General features: G+C 34.6%; 3 protein-coding genes across 3 annotated transcripts; 2 read left to right on the forward strand and 1 right to left on the reverse strand.

The window, feature by feature from the left end:
• Nucleotides 1-1,575: 1,575 nt before the first annotated feature.
• LOC144562180 (uncharacterized) lies at nucleotides 1,576-3,609 on the reverse strand. Its single transcript, XM_078311351.1, has 2 exons — nucleotides 2,273-3,609; nucleotides 1,576-1,796 (listed from the first exon to the last, which is right to left on the reverse strand). Exons 1-2 carry the CDS (start codon nucleotides 2,751-2,753, stop codon nucleotides 1,759-1,761), a joined length of 519 nt encoding a protein of 172 aa, XP_078167477.1. The 5' UTR covers nucleotides 2,754-3,609; the 3' UTR covers nucleotides 1,576-1,758.
• A 917-nt stretch (nucleotides 3,610-4,526) lies between these two features.
• On the forward strand, nucleotides 4,527-5,268 carry LOC144562429 (uncharacterized). The gene has a single exon (XM_078311650.1). The coding sequence runs from the start codon at nucleotides 4,642-4,644 to the stop codon at nucleotides 5,089-5,091; it is 450 nt and encodes a 149-aa protein (XP_078167776.1). The 5' UTR covers nucleotides 4,527-4,641; the 3' UTR covers nucleotides 5,092-5,268.
• A 6,503-nt stretch (nucleotides 5,269-11,771) lies between these two features.
• Nucleotides 11,772-18,254, forward strand: LOC144561779 (ABC transporter G family member 24-like). Its single transcript, XM_078310873.1, has 14 exons — nucleotides 11,772-12,119; nucleotides 12,288-12,361; nucleotides 12,985-13,266; nucleotides 13,575-13,638; nucleotides 13,733-13,879; nucleotides 14,022-14,056; nucleotides 14,169-14,242; nucleotides 14,407-15,281; nucleotides 15,372-15,668; nucleotides 16,095-16,568; nucleotides 16,678-16,826; nucleotides 17,057-17,346; nucleotides 17,571-17,695; nucleotides 17,809-18,254. Exons 1-14 carry the CDS (start codon nucleotides 11,878-11,880, stop codon nucleotides 17,963-17,965), a joined length of 3,285 nt encoding a protein of 1,094 aa, XP_078166999.1. The 5' UTR covers nucleotides 11,772-11,877; the 3' UTR covers nucleotides 17,966-18,254.
• The last annotated feature ends 1,588 nt before the right edge of the window (nucleotides 18,255-19,842 follow it).

Raw genomic sequence — 19,842 nt, forward strand, 5'->3', positions numbered from 1 at the left:
CTATTTTTTTCTATTTTCATCCACTAAATTTTTCTTCTTCTATTCTTATACTAATTCTTGCACAATTCAAATGTAAAAAAAATATTTTAAATGATTATCTCAATTTTAAATAAGTTTGTCAACATTATACTAATTACATGTAAAACAGTAAAAGCCTGTGGGCCAATTCTAAGAGAAAACAAAAAGAAAAGAAAAATATGATTACATTCTCACGTGCAAAAGACCTGATCAACCAAGAGGAAATACAAAACAACAAAAGTCAACAGTCAAACTCCCTCAATTTCCGGCATAGCCTCGATTTCGATCCTCAATTTCCGGCATAACAAATCATTAGGTTTATAGCACCGATTTTTTTTTTTAAATATTAATTTTTATGTACAGAAATATTTATATCAAAAATAAAATACTTATGATTTGAATAATTTTTATATAAATAATTGTCTCTTCATCTGCAAGCACGTGAAATCTGTTTTCAGTGGTTATATTCGGCTGTTTCCTCCTTGAGTAAACCTTCTCTGGATTAAACCTGCGCTGAACTGAGTGAAATTCAGCTGTATCTGTATTGGCCTGAGAACACGGTCTTTGATGGAGAGAGCCCGAGTTGAGGTGGTTAGGACCCAAGTCAGGTTGTATACCCGAGCTTTGAGTCTGTTCAGCGGGTTGTTCCGTTAGTCTAGCATATGGTTCAGCGGGTTGTTCAGCGCCTTGTGTCTGTTCAGCGGGCTGTTCCGCTGGTCTAGCATATGGTTCAGCGGGTTGCATAGGATGCACAAACTCCACTCGAATTTCAGGGTTAACAGACTCATCTACTGGACCCACGTTTATGCAGAACAGATTCATAAAACCATTTTCCTCACAATTCTTCTCCTGAAAATGGTGTTTGGTTTTTTGATAGAAGCCTTCCTCTTCAAGAAATTTGACATCCATTGTCACATATACCTTTCCTGATGTAGGGTTATAACACATGCAACCCTTTTTTTGTAATCCATACAAAAAAAAACACATTTTTCGACACACGGGTCTAGTTTGGTTCGTTGTGTTTTTGAAATGTGAATATATGCAACACATCCAAAGATTCTTGGAGGTAAGGTTAAGATTGAGGGAATTGGAAAGAAAGATGAAAGATTTTGTAGAGGAGTTTGAAACTTTAATACCATGGATGACATTATTAATTAAATAGATTGCTGCCATAATTGCATCGTCCCATAACTGTTTGGGAACATTGTATTCGAGAAGTAGAGCTCTTGCAGTTTCTAGTACATGTCGTTTCAAACCCCCCCCCCCCCCCCATTATCACTTCTGACCATATTTACTTTCTTGCCAAATTGTGTGTATATCATTCTATAGAAACTTTGGAACACATCAATCACTTCATTTCTATTTTTGAGTAAGTAAAGCCAAGTCATCCGGGTGCAATCGTCAATGAATAACACAAACCACTTATGCTGGTTTTTTGAGAAAATTGGTGTCAGACCCCAAACATCGAAGTGAACCAAGTCAAATGGACTACTAAACTTATTTAGACTTTTCGAGTAAGATACCATATGGCTCTTTTCCTTGATACAAATTTCACACTCAAATTTATGATCTCCACAATTCACAAACAATTTAGAAAAAAAGTTTTTCATATAACCAAATGATGGATGACCCAATCGTTTGTGCCAAATCAGCATTGTATTCTTACAATTTGTAAACAAATTAGAAGTACTAAATGCACAGCCCTCATTTATGTCTTCCAAGTGATACAACCCTCCCCTTTTAGAACCACACCCAATAATCTCCTTCGTGAGGATATCCTGAAAAAGACAAAATTTTGGGTACATTAGTACAGCGCAATTACATTCTTCATAGATTTGTCCAACAGATAACAGTTTTGTAGTTAATGAAGGAATTATGAGGGTGTTCGACAAGGTCATTGAAGGGGATATGTGTACAGTTCCAGCACCAGTTACTGGACTACTTTTACCATTTGCATTTACAATTTCCCGTTTTCTAGGTTCTATGTTATCTGTAATATCATTCTTACAGAAGGTCATGTGATCTGAAGCACTAGAATCAATTATCCATGCTTCTCTGGAGGATCTACTTGTGAAAAAAGCAGAACTTGTACTGACCAAGCTTTGATCTGGTCCAGGATTTTCAGAAACAGGCCCAGTCTGTATCATGGCAGCGGAAACCAAGTGACCAGGCCTATTTGTTTTTTCAGTTATACATTCGGTCCAGTTCTGAGAATTAATTCCAGCCCATTTATCAAATTTATTGAAAAAATTACCTTCTATTAATGAGGCATTCTCACCGTTTACCAAAGGAACTAATGAAACTTCGCTACCTGATGCAATGGTGGCTTTGCCAGCGTCGTTGCCTTGCTGTTTCTTCTTCTTCGGGTCCTTCCACCAGTCGGGATACCCATGTAACTTGAAATAGGTCTCTTTGGTATGCTTGATCCCTCCATAGTGTGTACATCCGCCAGGTGGAGGCCGGGGCTTCGTTTGCCCAGTTCTCGCGGGTATCAGGTTTGCCTCGTTCTCCTTTGCCACGGGTGTGTTGTTCTCCACTTTTTCGAGATGATAATTTTGTCGCACATCCTCTTGTCTCACCCTGGCAAAAGCCTCCTCAATGGACGGAAATGGCTCTATATGGAGCACTTCAGCTCGTATACTATCCAGACGATCATCAAGACCGTCAAGAAAGTTATACACCCTTTCTTCCTGCACTAGACAGTTATGTTTTTCTATATCTTTTGGACATTCCATAGGGTTGGGACGCCTAAAATTGATTTCTTGCTAGAAAAACTGTAGGTTATTGAAATATTCTTCAAGTGGTCTACCCGACTGTTTGAGTCGAGTTACTTTTCTCCTAAGGTTATACACTTGGGTCTTATCTTTTCCATCAAAATACGCTACAACAACTGCTTTCCAAACATCTCTGGCACAAGGGAAACGTATAAAATTACCTATTAGGGCAGAATCCATGGATCCAATAAGCCAGGCTTTGACAGTTGAATCTTCTGCAAACCATTTTGCATAACCTTCATCAGTTGTAGGTGGAGTCAGTAAAGTGTCGTTAATGTATCTTAATTTCTCCTTGCCTGCAAGATGCATCTCAACTACCTGCACCCATAAGCTGTAATTATGCCTGGTTAGTTTCACCGAGATTGGTGGAGTTCGGTCATCGGCTGTCCTTGAGCGAGATGGTTGCTCCGTCTTGAGAGGCAGCGATTGCGAAAGAAGTTGAGCAAGTCGCTCAAGCAACGTGGTTGCTTCGGTTGAGTTGCTAGACTTCGTTGGTGAAGAATGAGGAGTCATGATGTCGCTAGACTTCTTTGGCGAAGAATGAGAAGTCATCGTGAGGCTCTGATACCATGTCACAAAAACATAATAGATTCCAGTATAACATCGCACTCCAAAAACCGCCCTCCCTTATTTTATTTATTTTTAATAATAATTTGTACAGGAGATGAGACTATCCTTTATAGAACACATGATTGTCTACCAAGTTTCTATTATTTTAGGAATGTAAGTATACAAGGAAAAAACTAAATGTGCAGGATTGCAAGCTTCTCATTTTAAGTGCATATCCATCTTGATAGAATCTTCTAGCTGGCGCCTCTATAGCTCACTTTTTCACATATTTATACTTATGTGGTCAACTATTTTTGTTAGAGAAATGTTAACGCAGGGACGATTGCGGAATGTTGATGCAAGAATGCGGGGTCCCCACTACTTCATTTGATAAAGGTTGACACGGGAATCATTGAGAGCTGAAAAAGGGGTGGTCATATCAAGTTACGCATACAAGTATTAATATCTTATTTTGTAAGTATTAATTTCTTATATTTACTTACAAAGATTAATGCAGAACGAGTGCGGCAACTAAAAAAGAGAAACCATATAATTAGTGGGGCCCATAGTACAATTTTTTTTTAATAAAAGTGCAGAGATAAATAGAAGATAGAGGTGTGGAGATGATTATAATTATTTTTACATATTAAACGAATAGCGTCAACCATAGTGACAAATGAAAAGTTCGGATTCGGTTCAACGAATTCAAAAATTCGTGATTCGTGTATAATTCGGAAATGTTACGGTACAATAAGTAAGCCAAAAAAACCCAACATTTTTTTTTTCAAAAACTGAAAAGAAAATATAAATTTTTTTTTAGTTTTTTTTTGCAAATAATATGTGACTCGCGTTTTATTCATTTTATTTACAACTCAGTTCAAAAACATTTTATACACGAATTAAACGCGTATAATATGCGAGTCATGTCACTATAGCGCCAACTGAGCCACCTGGTATTAACCTGCTCCATGAAATGAGATAACAGTCAATGCCACATTTAACTCGATGATAACCCTAATATTCATAAGTTCGTATCCACTGAGATATCTCATATGTTGCGTGACCCACGTGTCCGGTTCCTATTCGGGGATAGCTCTTATTTGATCTTTGAGATTCGTGCAGAACGTATTTGAACGGTTGATTGAGAGTTTCCATTAGAGTGCGTATTTCTATTCAAAATTGATCCTTCTTTTTCAAAGTCGCCTGTCAGTGTCAGTTCTCGTCTCTACCCCACAAAACTTCCTTCGACCCCACCACCAGACCAAAACAAAAACCCCTTTTTTAAATCTCAACTCCGACCATGTCTTCTTCTGATTTGCTCGTCTACGCCCCGATCGCTCTCGCCACTTCTTCCTCCCAAATCGTACCCTTACCTGTCCCCGACACTGACACCTCCGTCTCCGCCAGTCGTCGCCGCCGCTCCACCACTTCCTCCAAGGACCGCCACACCAAGGTTTGCGGCCGTGGTCGCCGTGTCCGTCTCCCAGCTTTGGTCGCTGCACGACTCTTCCAGCTGACTCGCGAGCTCAACCATCGTACGGACGGAGAGACGATCGAGTGGCTTCTCCGTCAGGCTGAGCCTTCGATTGTCGCTGCTACTGGATCCGGCATCAATCTGGCGCAGCAGATGCAGCATGAGGTGCCGCAACAGCAGCCTATGTTCTATCCGTACTTTACTTCTATGCTGATGCAACCAGCTCCAGTTGTGACTGTGGCTGAGGAAGGGAACGAACGGGAGGTGAACAATTGAATAGTGATAAATCATAATAGGTGACTTCAAATTGGATTTAGTTTTAGCAGTATGCCTTTACGATTTGTGAGGAACATAGTACTATGCTATAATAAATTGGAAGAAAATAATTATAGGTTTTTGTTATTCGATACTAGTTGTCTAAGTATATATCCTAATTTTTGTAGCGTTTCCTGATGTGGTTTGTGTTGGCCTTTTGTTTTCTTGTGTTTTCAAGTTGTTATTAAATGGTTAGTGCAATGCATTCTGTAGCAAGATAAAAATTCTCCAGATTGCATTTGATAAGTTGAGTACTTGATCTTAAACACTCATAAGATAAACTAGTAAATTGAGTGATCATAACATCCGAACCTCAGGGTGCACCTTTGCACATCATCTGGTCAAGAAAAAAATGATAATGGAATGTCATACATTAGTTATCTAACAATGCATTGTTATGTATATGGTTACTTGGAAGTGAAGCCTTGCCTTTCTTTTCATGGATGTAGTTATTCTATTTCTGGTATTTGTCTCAGCCTCTCTGGTATCCATTGGTTAGTACTTGTGTTGGTTTCTGGGTTGCATCTGTTTTAATGAGGGTCTATTGAATGTGTTTTGTTGGTTTGTCTGGACTAATAAGCTATATTTTTATTTGTGATGGGCTTGACACCTGTATTATTTTTTCTAAATATTGATGTAACAACTTTTGTCGGAAATGCACGATAATTAGCCAGCCTCTCCGTGCTTTTTACTGATAAGGTTAACTGATTTAGCTTTTTTTTTTTTCCTCTCAGTTTAAACTCTATTCATAATTGGACCCAGTCATGTAGGATCATTAGTTCTCACTATTTTGTTAATTTCCATATATTTGTTAGGTCAATTAAGCATGTTTTATTGGAATTCTGGTCTCTTGGGAAATTTATTGATTAGCCCTTCTTTCAGAAAATTTTATTGTTGAAAAATTTCTTTTACAAGGCCCCGGTGTACCTTGACTCATTTTTCTCTCTTACCATCTTCCCTTTTTAGTGTGAATGCTATATTATGATTACAATAATATGTTATCTTTAGTATCTAGTTAGTGGATTGTAGTTAAGAAGGGTTAAGGTGATATAATTGGGTTTTCAATATTGTTTTTCCTTTCTGTGTATACCTTTTTTTTATTTTAATAGTCTGTATCGACTTGATTAAGTATAATATGTTGTTATCCTCCTCTCATATATTTGCCATCCTTGCTCTGCTTAACATATTTTTTCCTTGGCAAGTACTAGTGTATATGCTGGTTGGTACAAACATCAATGGCTGTATGCAGCACATTCCGGTACTGCTGTGTGTTGCCTGGTACGAAAGCTGCAAGGTCTGTGGATATTGTACGCACACAGTTGCATATACTAGTGGGATTTGTAAAGGTTCTTGACTCCATCTTGTTGTTTATAAATTTTGCTATTTTTTTATCACTTTTCAATTATTTAAAGGTTTGAACTTTGGGCTTATGTAAGAGGATGACCAATTAAATGCATTTGAATGAATATAAGTTTACAATTTGACCTAGCAACCAAGGTAGATATTATCCATCTAAATCCACATTCTTATGTGTAAAAGTTATTGGTGTGCATATGGATATGCAAGATTATTGGATATGATATAAAAATATGGATTCCTATACATAATTTGTAGTCTCTTAAAAACTTTGGATGAGTGCAGAACTACAGATTTTTGGATTTCTTTCCACTGATTTGAAATCTTAAAATTTACTTTTTCATTTTGTTGAAAGTTTCAATATTATGGACTTGTTACTGTTATGCAAACCAAATAGTATGCAAGTTCTCTATCTGTTTATTTTGTAAATGAATAAAACGGGCAAGTTTGGTATTTCCAAGAAAAAAAAAAAAGGGCAAGTTTGGTATTTCCAAGAAATTTTGGATAAAACGGGCAATTTTGGTATTTCCAAGAAATTACAAAGTAGTCACACCTCACATTATTAATCTTTACTCATGTAGGGCCTATTCGGCGGAGGCTTGGGAATAGGAATAGGAATAGGAACGGGAAATTTTGAATTGAAAAATTACTGTTCTCATGGAAAAAAAAAAATTCAGTCTGAGTGAATTTGTTTTTTCTCACGTGAACAGTAAATACCGAACAGGGCCCGTAATGAATAAAACGGGCAAGTTTGGTATTTCCAAGAAATTTTGGATTTGCCATACACACGGTGACACGGACATTGCTGTCATTTGGATAAAAAATCTAACTCGGTAATATGATCAAGGGTTAATGCTCTCAATTTCAAAATTTCAAAAAATAAGTCTTTTATACATAAAATACAAAATGTGCACCTTGAAATTATGTCTGTTTGTAGATGCCTCAAAAAAGCTTGAATCGTCTTCTGCACATTTACTGAACTCGGAAGTATGATGTGAGTGCCCCTTTTTCTTCTCTCTCCTCCTCATTTCCCAATTGACTTTCTCTATCAAACTCGGCGGCACACCTAATTAATTAATTAATTAATTAATTAAGTGAGATTCTGTTTTGGTGAATTTCTTTATTTTATACAAATCTGTTGAGTTCATTGGTGAAAGGGCATCTCTATGAGGTCTTGTTTTGTAGTAGCATAACACACAATTTTTCCGTGACTATAGTTTTCATGTGTTGTGCTACAAATCTGTTGAGTTCATTTGTCACTAGCTTTTACGAGGGCAAAGTCCATGCCTTATCAAGTGGTGAGGTTAATAGAGGTGATTTTATTGTAGGATTTTCGTCACTTTTTTTACCCGCAATAGGCGATGATCTACAGCAATAGCCACAGGAGATTTAATTGGACCCCTGCCTTTTGGCTTTTGCTATTCGGCCAGCTCGCTCGGCTTCTCAGATTATTCTCTACCAATAAAATATTATATCAAGATTTGTCACGTTGTTTGTAGTCTCTTTTGCATCTGTGGGCATCATCGCATGGGGCCTGGAATTCAGATCCACTCAGATTTGTTAGAATAAATTCAGATTTTAAAGGGGAGAGAGCCTTTAAATTCAGGAGAAAAGGATATCAGCCTGAATCTGAGATTCAGTAGATCGATCCGAAAAATAATAATTCGGCTCAAATTAACTGTTCTATGGGTGTCAATTGTTATGGTATGGGTAAGATCGAGCTATATATTTACATATTCATACACACTTATATTAGTCTTAGCTATATAAGAAAATTAACGGAGCGTTAGTTTTCATTTTTTGTTATGTTCCTCCTCACTACCGACCTGATCTCATGAAAAGTACAAATCTAAAAGCTAATCTAACAATCCTGAAGTTTGTTGGATAAGTGCCATTTTTCAAACGTTTTGACTCTAGCCGAACTTTATATATATATATTAAATACATCATGGACCTAAGTCCTAATATCACAAAATATAAACAATTGTAATATTATTTATCTCATTTATAATTTTTGATCTCATTATTTAAAAATAAATAAATTATTAATAAAAAATACTAATAAATGTTGGATATATTAATTTTATCATAAATTACTAAACAAGAATTATATTAAATGTTCGATATATTAATTTTATTATAATTACTAAATAAAAATACATAAAATGTAATATAAAAAATCTAATTATATTAATAATATTATATAGTTATAATATTATTAACTCATTTATAGTTTTCATCTCATATTTAAAAATAAATATATTATTGATAAAAAATTACTAATAAATGTTGGATATATTAATTTTGTCTTAAATTATTAATTAAAATTATATTAAATGTTTAATATATTATTTTTTATCATAAATTACTAAATAAAAAATATATGATAATATATAAATCAATCTAATTATAATAATAAAATTATATGTATAGATATAAAAATTATTATAATTTTATATAATCAATTACTATATAAGGTAATGGGTAAAAATTAGCTCTTATTGATATCCTTTTCTAGTAAGTTGACGAAATTTTTTGTTACAGATATTCATATCCATACTCGATAAGTTAACATTGATTAAAAATCTTATTAATATCCGCCTCATCGAATAAGGTACGAATCACATAGACAGTTAAATGGTATCATTGATGAATTCAGATAATTCCTCAGATACCTGAGGTGCAATAAGTAAATTGCACCTCAGCTCCTCAAGTACCAGGGATACAAACTCATCACTGAGACCCCCAAACTGTGAGATTTTTTTGTCTATAGAAAATATTAAAAAAGAAGAGATAGAAATAGAAAGAATATTTGTGATTCTTCATGTGTAAAAAGATTTTCATGGGTGAAACCAATCCAAAAGCCACCCAATGTTAGAATAGGGATGGGAGACACCGTCTTAACCCACTTCTGTTTTTTGTTTTTATTTTTTACTAAAATACAATATATTTTTAAGAAAATAGATATAAATTTTCTATTATATTTAATTTTTTTTATCTATTTTAATTTTTTTATAATTTAGTAAAGAATATTGAAAAAAATTAACATAATTGATCGTTGTCTCCCATATCTTTTGTAACGCTGGATGTTTTTTTATTAGTATAAATCTTTTTACTCATAAAAAAATACATATACTTTTTTTTCTATTTCTCTCTTCTGTTTTATATTTTCTATAGGCAAAAAATTCTTCCAATCTGAACGGCGACGAAGGGAAAGAGGAGAAGAACGTGATCTGTCCATGTCGTTCATCCACTTCAGAAGAAGGTAATCGAAGAGAGAAGGAGAGGAAAGCGCTACTGTGGCGAAAGAAAGACAGTGTACAAAATTCTGAAATTCGTACCCCCAAATCGAAGTGTAGATTTTACTGTACATAAAGAGAGGAACTGTACTCGGGCTCTTACTTCCTCTTCCTTCTCCTTTCTCTTTGTGCTGTGTTTGTAGGGGCATGTTTCAATTTCTTTTCCTCTTCTCTCTGATCTCCTCATTTTTGAAATGAGTAAACGAGACGGACAACTCCGGTCTGAGAGCATATCTTTTTTTTTTTTTTTTTCTTTTAACAAATGATTTCTCCTCCATTGAAGCACACCCTATAGCAAGGTTTGATTGGAGGGCTGTGGGACAGTCTCTCTCTTCCTTCGTTAGCTCGGAAAGGAAAAATAAAATTTAAGGGGAGCTACTCAGCTACTTGATATATTATATTGGCTTCATCGAACCAACCCACTGGTCTGTCTGGTCAACATCGGTGAACGCAAATCTTATTTATATTATCAAAAATTACAGCGTAAAAGTTGCAACTTGCAAGCACAAGACATTTTAAAATTGACACGTTCTCTTTTATGAAAATAAATCTGCTGCAATTCAAAAGAATTGTAGGCTCCTGTTATTTCAAATTTATTTTTTAATTTTTGAAATACACGAATTTCAATAGAAATTGTTTTTATGCACAAATAGCAAAATAAATGAAAGATTAAATTTGAAAGAACGTGTTTTTGCACAACAGATATATATCTTTTATAGCATGAACATCGCTTTCATTTCTATTTCTTATTCAAAAGAAAATGACAAATCAAAATTCAAAAGCTGTTGGTGAATGGTGAGGGAGGTGGCTTCGGCGCAGCCTCTATCCGGCATCATCTTCTTCTTCTTTTTTTTTTTTTTTTTTTTTTTTTTTTTTTTCAATGGAGATTTTTTATTTAATGAATGAAATTTGTTGCAAATCAGATATGACTTCCCAATTTACTTAAGAAATTTATTATTTTTCCGTAAAATTCATACCTTTTTTTTTTATATATATGTATAATAAACACAAGGCACGCGACAACTTTTAATCAGACAACATTTGATTTGGTCAATTGTTTAAGATATTAGTACTCTAAAAGATCTACTAAGAATAATTCCAATCTAGCAAATCATGCTGTTACTTGAGCAATAAATTTTAAGAAAAATTCAATTGTAATTTGTTGTTAATTTTTTTTGAGTGAGTCTACGATAATATGCATATTACGGATTGACTCGCTCTATGGACTCATATATATGTATTTAAAGTTAAAACAATCAACATGAACCGTTCAATATAATCTTGTATTTGCAAATCAAATTTAACATTTTTATATTTCTTTTGCTATTTTTTTAGACATGTAAAAAATCACTTAATTTAAAATTCTAGACCATTTACAAAAAATATTAAATTTTGTTTGTAAGTACGTAATTTTCTTATGGAGATCATGTTTAACGGTTCAGGTCAACTATTTGACCTTTAAAAATAGAGACACATATATATAGCACGAGTCAATCCGTAACATGCATAAATGACCAAAACTTTACACTTTTTTTTTATTACTAAGTTTTTAATATTACAAGATATTGCTCCCATTCAGATTTTGAATTTGTAATCTCCTACACATAGACCTTTGTCACTGAATTAAAAACTGATTCTTAAGACATTTGTCTTTGCCACTATAATTTAGATCTTTTGTGATTCCTGTACTTGATATTGTCTTCAAGAAAGAGTACAGACCCATTCATAGTTTCACACTGTTCCTTCTAACATTCAAACCAAATATCAAACAGAGTTCCATTTACCACTTCTCCAATATACTTTTCAAATTGAATAATTAAATGCTAAGTCCAAGATTTATTTTGCTTATCAGTATTATTCCTTGCATAATTTATCCATGCTTGTGAGATATGACCAAGTCTAGTCAAGAATGAAAACACGCATCATGGGACCCATACTTCTTACCTCTCAATTATTTATACAGTCACAAATCACCCAATTTCTCTCCTCCTTGTTTCAAACTATCATTTCTTCTTCTCTCCTCACCTCCTCTCTTACAAATCTTATCTTTTTCTAATTCAATACATCTCCTGAAATCTGCTCACAAACCAGTATGCAGTTGAGATGGCCCCAGAATATCATCTTTATTATCCTCTTTCTATTTCTCTCCAGCAAGTTCCCTGGAGGTATCTCTCAGACGATACCTCCAGCCCCACCTGTCGGCGTACCACCATCTGTCAGTGTACCACCAATGCCCAATGGTGATTTTCAGAAAATTGAAAACCAGCTCACGAAACTTACTGACTCGATAACGAAAACTCTTGCTGACAAGTTCAGTTTCTGCGTTGCTGACCCGTAAGATATATATACCTCCATTGATATTTCTTTTTCTTCATTTTGGCAATGGGTTTTGAATGTTTCAATTTTGCTTTTTTTTTTCTTTTACTTGATTCGGTTATATACTTTGTATGTATATATATCTTTTTTTCTTATTTATTCATGTATTAATTATTTGTTTTGTAGAGAGAAGGATTTCTATGAGACATTCAATTTTACAGATTCGCAGTTCGCGAGTGATTGTCTCGTTAAGACTAATGGTATATGCTTCTCTTTTATCTCTTCCTTTTTAGTATTTCCTTTCTAGTTTGTGGACCGCAGAATTGTCAAGTCCGGTTCTTCTGTGACAATTTCTTTGGTACTTTTTGTGGAGCGAGTTGCTTCTGTTGTACTCAATGTGTTGTATCGGACTGTCATATAATTGTGCAGTTTCCACGGTTCAGTTAGATGATCCTAATTTTTAATCATTTATGTAATAAATAAATGTTCTCTATGTCGTAAGGGCATAAAATCTGACCATTTCAAAGACGTCCCACTTTGATTAATTAGTTTTAAATGCTTGATAAAGAATGATTTAATTATTAGGTAGATTTGTTTAGTCATGAATTCCCAAGTGGACTATTTATTGCTAAGATGCCTAAATTGTTTGTTTATTATTATGGGTCCACATAATTTTTAGGGTGCTTGGTTTATGTCCATCATATAACTCTTAGTTAGTGATTAACAAATAAGGAACGAAATGTAAAATAGTTTGGAAAGGTTAATTATACTAAAATTACAAAAATATCAAAGTACTTTAGTCTTGATCTGAATAGTAAAAAAATATACTCTTCCCTCAGTATGTATTGTGAACTTGACAAGTATAAAATTATTGGATGAACAGGAGATTTAGGTGGGCGTATATGCACAAAATATGAGATCAAGTCCTACTTCGGTTTATTTAATGACGGGCAAGTGTCGGCATTTGTAAAACCAAACAAGAACTGCAACCTGACCTTGTGGCCTTCAGGCTGTGATCCAGGATGGGCGTGTAGTGTGAGGCCGGAGGAAATTCTGACAGTGGCAAATGATTCAGACTACGACAACGTCATCCCTGCTCGAACCGACAACTGCCAGCCCTGTTGCGAGGGATTTTTCTGCCCCAGTGGCCTAACATGCATGATTCGTAAGTAATTAAATAGATTGTAATAATTTTTTGTGTTTGTGATTGTTTGCATTGATACACACTTATTAGGTTCAGTACCAGTATGTTCAAAATGATAATAATTGATGCCAGTACCTGAATTGACTGGCTTTGTACCCAGTTTGCATGGTACCGACTTTAGTGCCTTACCAGACTTATTTCATCTTATAACCAAAGTTATGTTCATTTAAAAGAGTAAAAGCTGCTATGTGCCACTTAATTTATGTTCTCTTATTACTGTTAAATTGTTGAATATATGATTAATTTTACATTATTGTTGTGGCTTTCAGCTTGTCCATTAGGTGCATATTGTCCTGTTGCGGATATAAATGCGACAACAGGCGTCTGTGACCCGTAAGACAACTTAAACTTTTCTCAACTTATAAACATTTCTTTTTCCACCTGTATTAATAACTAATAATTTATCTTACAATAAATTAATCTGCAGATATGGTTACAAGGTGCCAATGGAAAATGGCAGCAGTTCATGTGGAGCTGCTAACTTGTGGGCAGATGTTGGCACCACAGAATCGTTTTTCTGTCCACCTGGTTCCTATTGCCCAAGTACCATTGAGAAATTGAACTGTACTGATGGGTACTTTTCTTTCCCCATATCTAGATTTTCAAATTTGATTTTATTTAAGAACTTCTAGTAATATAGATTGCGTTAACTCTTTGTTACTGTTGTTTCTCATTTTTGTAAATTAATAAGTTTGTTTTTCTTGCTTATTTTTCAGGCATTTTTGCAGGTTGGGGTCAACTTCTCCAAGCAGTAAGTTGTCTTATGTAATTTGAGTAATAGAAACAATTGCAAATCAACTTTTTTATAAGAACTAAGAGACTCGTATAGGAGCAAATTGTTCTAATCCAGAAAAACCTTGCAGAATGCCTTTTGAAAAGCTCATGCGATCCAAACCAAGAGAATCAGAATATTTTATATGCTGGCATCTTTTTGATGGTATGTCATCATTCAGATAATTGTTTCTTTTTTGATGTTTCATACTTCCAGCTCAAACACTAAGCCAAATTATCTTGACATGTTATTGTAATCACCTACCAAATATATGTATGTATTTTCTCAAACCCCTCATTGGTTTGCTTTACATGTACTTTTTATTACAGGTTGCGATGACCGTGCTGCTTCTAATTTTCTATAATTTCTCTGGAATTTATCTGAAAATACGTCAAAGGAGACAAGCCAAGTCAAGAGAAACAGCTGCTGAAAGAGCAAAAGAAACTGTTCAGGCTCGTCAGAGGTGGAGAACTGCAAGAGAGGTTGCCAAAAGAAATATTGCTCGGCTCTCAACTCAGATTTCCCGCACCATTTCTCGCAGGAGAATATCCATAGGATATGATGAACCTAAGGAGGAGCCAGCAACGCTTCTCAGCAATACGATTGAATTGTCAGATGCATCTACCTCAACGACTAAGAAGGAACATTTCACCAATATTTATGATAATGATGAAATGATAATTGATGTTGAAAATAATATCAATAATAAGGAGAACAAAGGAAAGGAGGAACCACCAAAAAAGAAGCACCACCGGCAGACTCGTACCCAAATTTTCCAAAATGCATACATTGAAATAGAAAAAGAAAAGGCATTCCAGCAACAAAACAAGAACACGACTTTTTCTGAGGTATTTACACAGGCAACTAAAGAAAAAGTGATGAAACGGCCTTTGCTTGAGGTTGCGTTCAAAGATTTGACTCTAACTTTAGGAAAGAAAAAACTTTTAAGGTCTATAACGGGTAAACTTATCCCCGGTAAGGTCACAGCTGTCATGGGCCCATCTGGTGCAGGAAAAACAACGTTTTTGAATGCAGTGGCAGGAAAGGTTGTTGCTGGTTGCAAGGTCTCGGGTTCAGTATTGGTCAATGGCAAAGTCGGGAATATACGTTCTTACAAGAAGATTATTGGTTTTGTGCCTCAAGATGATATTGTTCATGGTGACTTAACAGTGGAAGAGAATCTTTGGTTCAGTGCAAGATGCAGGTACACCAAAATAAAATAAAAAGAAATGTTTGAAAGTCTGGTACTGTTAGTATGCAAGTATCTAAGTTAACTAGTTTATTGCATTTGTAGGTTGTCAGCAAGCATGTCGGAGGAGAACAAAATCCTGGTAGTTGAAAGAGTGATTGAATCCTTAGGCCTCCAAGGCATCAGAAGTTCCCTGGTGGGTACAGTTGAAAAACGGGGGATATCAGGTGGCCAGAGGAAGCGGGTCAATGTTGGGCTAGAGATGGTGATGGAGCCGTCTCTTTTAATATTGGATGAACCTACATCTGGTTTGGACAGTTCTTCATCCCAGTTGCTCTTGCGTGCTCTCCGGCGTGAAGCTCTTGAAGGGGTGAACATTGCTGCAGTCATCCATCAGCCCAGGTTCGTAGTCAAATTTATTTTGATGGAAATTAATGGCAACACGGAGTAATAATAAGAATTAGTGTAAATAAGATTAAAACTTAGTTCTGCCCTGATCCTCATGTAAACCCTCAATTTGAATCCAAGAAGATGAGATAAATATAAATATAAATAATTAGATCAAACTGATGATTCACTGGCATTGTCTCACCATTCACTGGCTAGTACACTGCTTTATATCTTTTGAGTTCCAGTGGGTACATTATTGGAGAATGGAAATAAAATAAATTAAAAAGGTAATTTCTATTATCAAAATCAAGCAGGATACAAAAACATAATTTAAGTAGTATGAGAAACAACAAACCAAATAAAGTATCAAGGTCTAGTTGAATTTTCTGTTCAAGTGATGTAATTCTAAAACATCCATTTCTTTTATCTCCTCTGCAGCTATACATTGTACAGGATGTTTGATGACATCATATTTCTGGCTAAAGGAGGTTTAACAGTATACCATGGATCAATTGAGAAAGTAGAAGGGTACTTCTCCTTGCTAGGATTAAACGTACCAGATCGAATGAACCCCCCAGATTATTTCATTGATGTGTTAGAAGGAATAGTTAAGTCAAATGCACATATTGATATCAAACACCTTCCTCTCCAATGGATCTTGCACAATGGGTATGACGTACCGAAAGACATGGAAGGGGATCTGGAGGAAATGAACGGTTCCAATAGAAGCAGCGAGCTTGGCTCTATGAGATCAGAATCTGGGGAGTCTGTTACAGATGCAGTCTGGGCTAATGCCAGATATTCTCGAAATGATGATACAATACATAAGAAGGGTATTTTCAAGAAATCAAATGATTTGACTAATAGAAAAACACTTGGCATCCTGAAGCAATATAGATACTATTTGGGAAGGTAATATTTTATTCATATTAGTGCTCATATTTGTACATTTCGTACATCTTCTTTACTGTATTTATAAATTATAATAACAGGAACTAACAAATTTATGTTTGTATACCAGAGTTGTGAAGCAACGCCTACGGGATGGTCAAGGGCAAGGAATTGATTACTTAATACTGTGTCTTGCTGGTACATGCTTAGGCATGATTGCTAGACTCAAAGACACGAATTTTGGCATACCCGGATATGTTTACACGATAATTGCTATATGTAAGTTCTAATTTTTGACTTTGTTTATTATTTACCCCATTTTATAAGGACTTGAATCAGAAACCTGGATAATCAGATGATAGAATACTTCTTTGGACATAAACAGTGAATATTATAATAGGACCATTTCTGATGCTTTTAAGCACTAAGAAATATTCAAGTGAACTTCTAGTTGAATTTTATCACAAACCCAAGTTTGCAAATAAGAAAGTTTGACTTATTTTTGACAGCTCTTCTCTGTAAGATTGCGGCATTGAAGTCATTTTCACAGGACCAGTTGCAGTACTGGAGAGAGAGGGCATCTGGCATGAGTTCTCTTGCCTATTTCTTAGCAAAGGACACAGTTGATCATTTCAACGTTATTGTAAAGCCTGTGGTGTATCTTTCCATGTTTTATTTCTTCAACAATCCAAGATCGACCTTTCTCGATAACTTTGCAGTTATGGTTGCACTTGTGTATTGTGTGACTGGTGTCGGTTACACCTTTGCTGTATGTTTCAAACCAGCATCTGCGCAATTGGTAAGATAATACTTTCCATGAATATGCTTCTTTCTTTTACTTAATTTAGTTTAAGATAACAGTGAATATCAATTATCAGAAAATGAAAAAATTATTGACTTGGAAAAATGCAGTTCCAGTAGTTATGCGACCATGAATTTATAATAATGCTTGCAACAAATTAATTTATTAAAAATCTAATTTCTTTTGATTTAAAAAAAAAACCATTCTGATATATTTTTCAGTGGTCTGCTCTGCTTCCTGTTGTGTTAACCTTGCTACCAACGCAAGGCAGTACTCCGAAATGGGTAGCTGATTTATGCTACCCAAAATGGGCTCTTGAAGGATTCGTCATTGCAAACGCAAAAAGGTCTTCATATATTTCTTTCTTTTACTAGTCATACAGATGTTGTAATTCTTCCAAAATTATTCTACATTATATATTGAACCTTGCTGATCTTCGTTTCTCTTTATTGATGACAGTTACTCCGGTGTATGGCTGATAACTAGATGCGCAATACTGTATAAATACAACTATAATATTAACAACTGGTATCTTTGTCTGACGGTGCTCTTTCTCTATGGCTTGTTATTCCGGATCATTGCCTTCATTTGCTTGATCCTACTACAGAAGAAATGATGTGATTGATTATTAATTCGGTCCTCAGTTGTACATCCTTCATCCCTTCTATTGTTAGTTAGATGAAATGTATATATTGGTCGATGTTTAGTCCAATTTGATTTGGCGTGATGCCGTATAGTTTTTACTTTGTAAATTACAGAGAGGAAAGAACGTAACATTTGTTTCTAAAAAAAATGAAACACAGCGGGGTATGTGTTTTTATTTTATTTTATTCATTCTTTTTAGAATAAGAAAGGTATGAATGACCAACCATAGAATTTTCATATTAATGAAATTTTGAGCTCTCTATCCTTACATTAAAAAACCAAGGAATACTCTTTTATCCCGTAGGATTTTTCCAACCTAAAATTTCGTCCTTGTATATTGAGTGGCAAAGAAGAATTACATTTTTTTTTTATGTTGAGGAGTGATATCTGTTGATTTTCTGTATGGAGATGCAAATCTGAAGAGAGCCTTTTTTGTGTATATTTTTCTGTTGTATATTTTTACAAGAGAGAAGATTGACCTTTTACATGGTCTATTTCCTATTGTATCGTTGGTACCCAATATTGGTACCTAACGGTAACTTCATTTAATTTTCCTAACTTACACTTTTATCCTTTTTTTTTCTATTTTACATTTTTACCCTTCTATTATTTAATTATTCTCAACACTCCCACTCAAGCTAGTATTATAGATGTTGAGTAATCCTAACTTGCTTGTGATTTTCTTCAAACGATTTTGGATCCAATCCTTTAGTGAAAACATCTGCTAGTTGATTCTCACTTCGAACAAACGGTGTTTCTATTTCCTTGGTTTGAACATTTTCTCGAATAAAATGACAATCGACTTTTATGTATTTGGTCCATTCATGAAACACGGGATTTGATGCAATGTGATGTGTTGAATTGTTGTCACAATACATTTTCATGGGTTGATCAAAGTCGATTATCATGTCTTTGAGCAATTGTTTGAGCCATATCAATTCACTTGCAGTTGATGCCATGGCTCGATACTCTGCTTCCGTGCTTGACCATGCCACGGTATTTTGCTTCTTCCTTTTTCATGTGACTAGATTTTCATCTACAAATATGCAAAAACTAGTGGTGGATTTTCTATCAAAGCTACTGGTCCAATCTGCATCGGAATAGCCACATATTGTGTTAGAGTTATTATTCTTCATCCATATGCCCTTTCCGGAATATCCTTTTCAATATCTCAAAATTCTATTTATGGCCTCTAAATGTGGTGTTCTTAGTGAATGCATAAATTTACTAATTTGACTTACAGAAAATAAAATATCCGGACGGGTTACCGTGAGATAAATTAATTTTCCTATAAGTCTTTGAAATCGGTTTATATCTTTTAAAGGTTCACCATCTTCGGTATATAATTTATACTTATTATCTGTAGGTGTAGAAGGCCGGTTTACAACCTAATTTACCGATTTCTTTTAACAAATCCAAGGTATATTTTTCTAGTGAAATTAATAGGCCTTTGTTTGAAAAAACTACTTCTATTTCTAGAAAATATTTTGAATATCCTAAATCTTTAATAACAAAATTTTATTTTAATTGGGATTTAATTTTTCTAATTTCTTCTAAATTATTTATGGTAATTATTAAATCATTTACATATACTAGCACAAGAGTTGTATTTTTTCCTTGATTTTTTGTAAACAATGAACGGTCAGCATTGCTAATTTTAAAATTGTAAGAAATTAAATAAGAGCTAAGTTTGCCATACCATGCTCGTGGAGATTGCTTCAATTTATAGATTGATTTGTTTAATCAATAAACAAGGTTAGTATTTTTTTTTCTTTTACATGACCCAGTGGTAGAGTCAAATAAACCTCTTCCTCAAGTGTTCCTTGAAGAAATGCATTTTTAACGTTC

This window comes from Carex rostrata, chromosome 11 (assembly GCF_964058835.1).
Source record: "Carex rostrata chromosome 11, lpCarRost1.2, whole genome shotgun sequence".
Classification (NCBI taxonomy): domain Eukaryota; kingdom Viridiplantae; phylum Streptophyta; class Magnoliopsida; order Poales; family Cyperaceae; genus Carex; species Carex rostrata.

Excerpts from the sequence above, each read along its gene's own strand:
- LOC144562180 (XM_078311351.1), bottom strand. The coding sequence starts at position 2,753 with ATGGAATGTCCAAAAGATATAGAAAAACATAACTGTCTAGTGCAGGAA. Across the intron at positions 1,797-2,272 it reads GAATGCCTCATTAATAGAAG|GATATCCTCACGAAGGAGAT; the intron begins GTAATTTTTTCA and ends TGTCTTTTTCAG.
- LOC144561779 (XM_078310873.1), top strand. The coding sequence starts at position 11,878 with ATGCAGTTGAGATGGCCCCAGAATATCATCTTTATTATCCTCTTTCTA. Across the intron at positions 16,569-16,677 it reads TATAGATACTATTTGGGAAG|AGTTGTGAAGCAACGCCTAC; the intron begins GTAATATTTTAT and ends TTTGTATACCAG. Across the intron at positions 17,347-17,570 it reads AACCAGCATCTGCGCAATTG|TGGTCTGCTCTGCTTCCTGT; the intron begins GTAAGATAATAC and ends TATATTTTTCAG.
- LOC144562429 (XM_078311650.1), top strand. The coding sequence starts at position 4,642 with ATGTCTTCTTCTGATTTGCTCGTCTACGCCCCGATCGCTCTCGCCACT.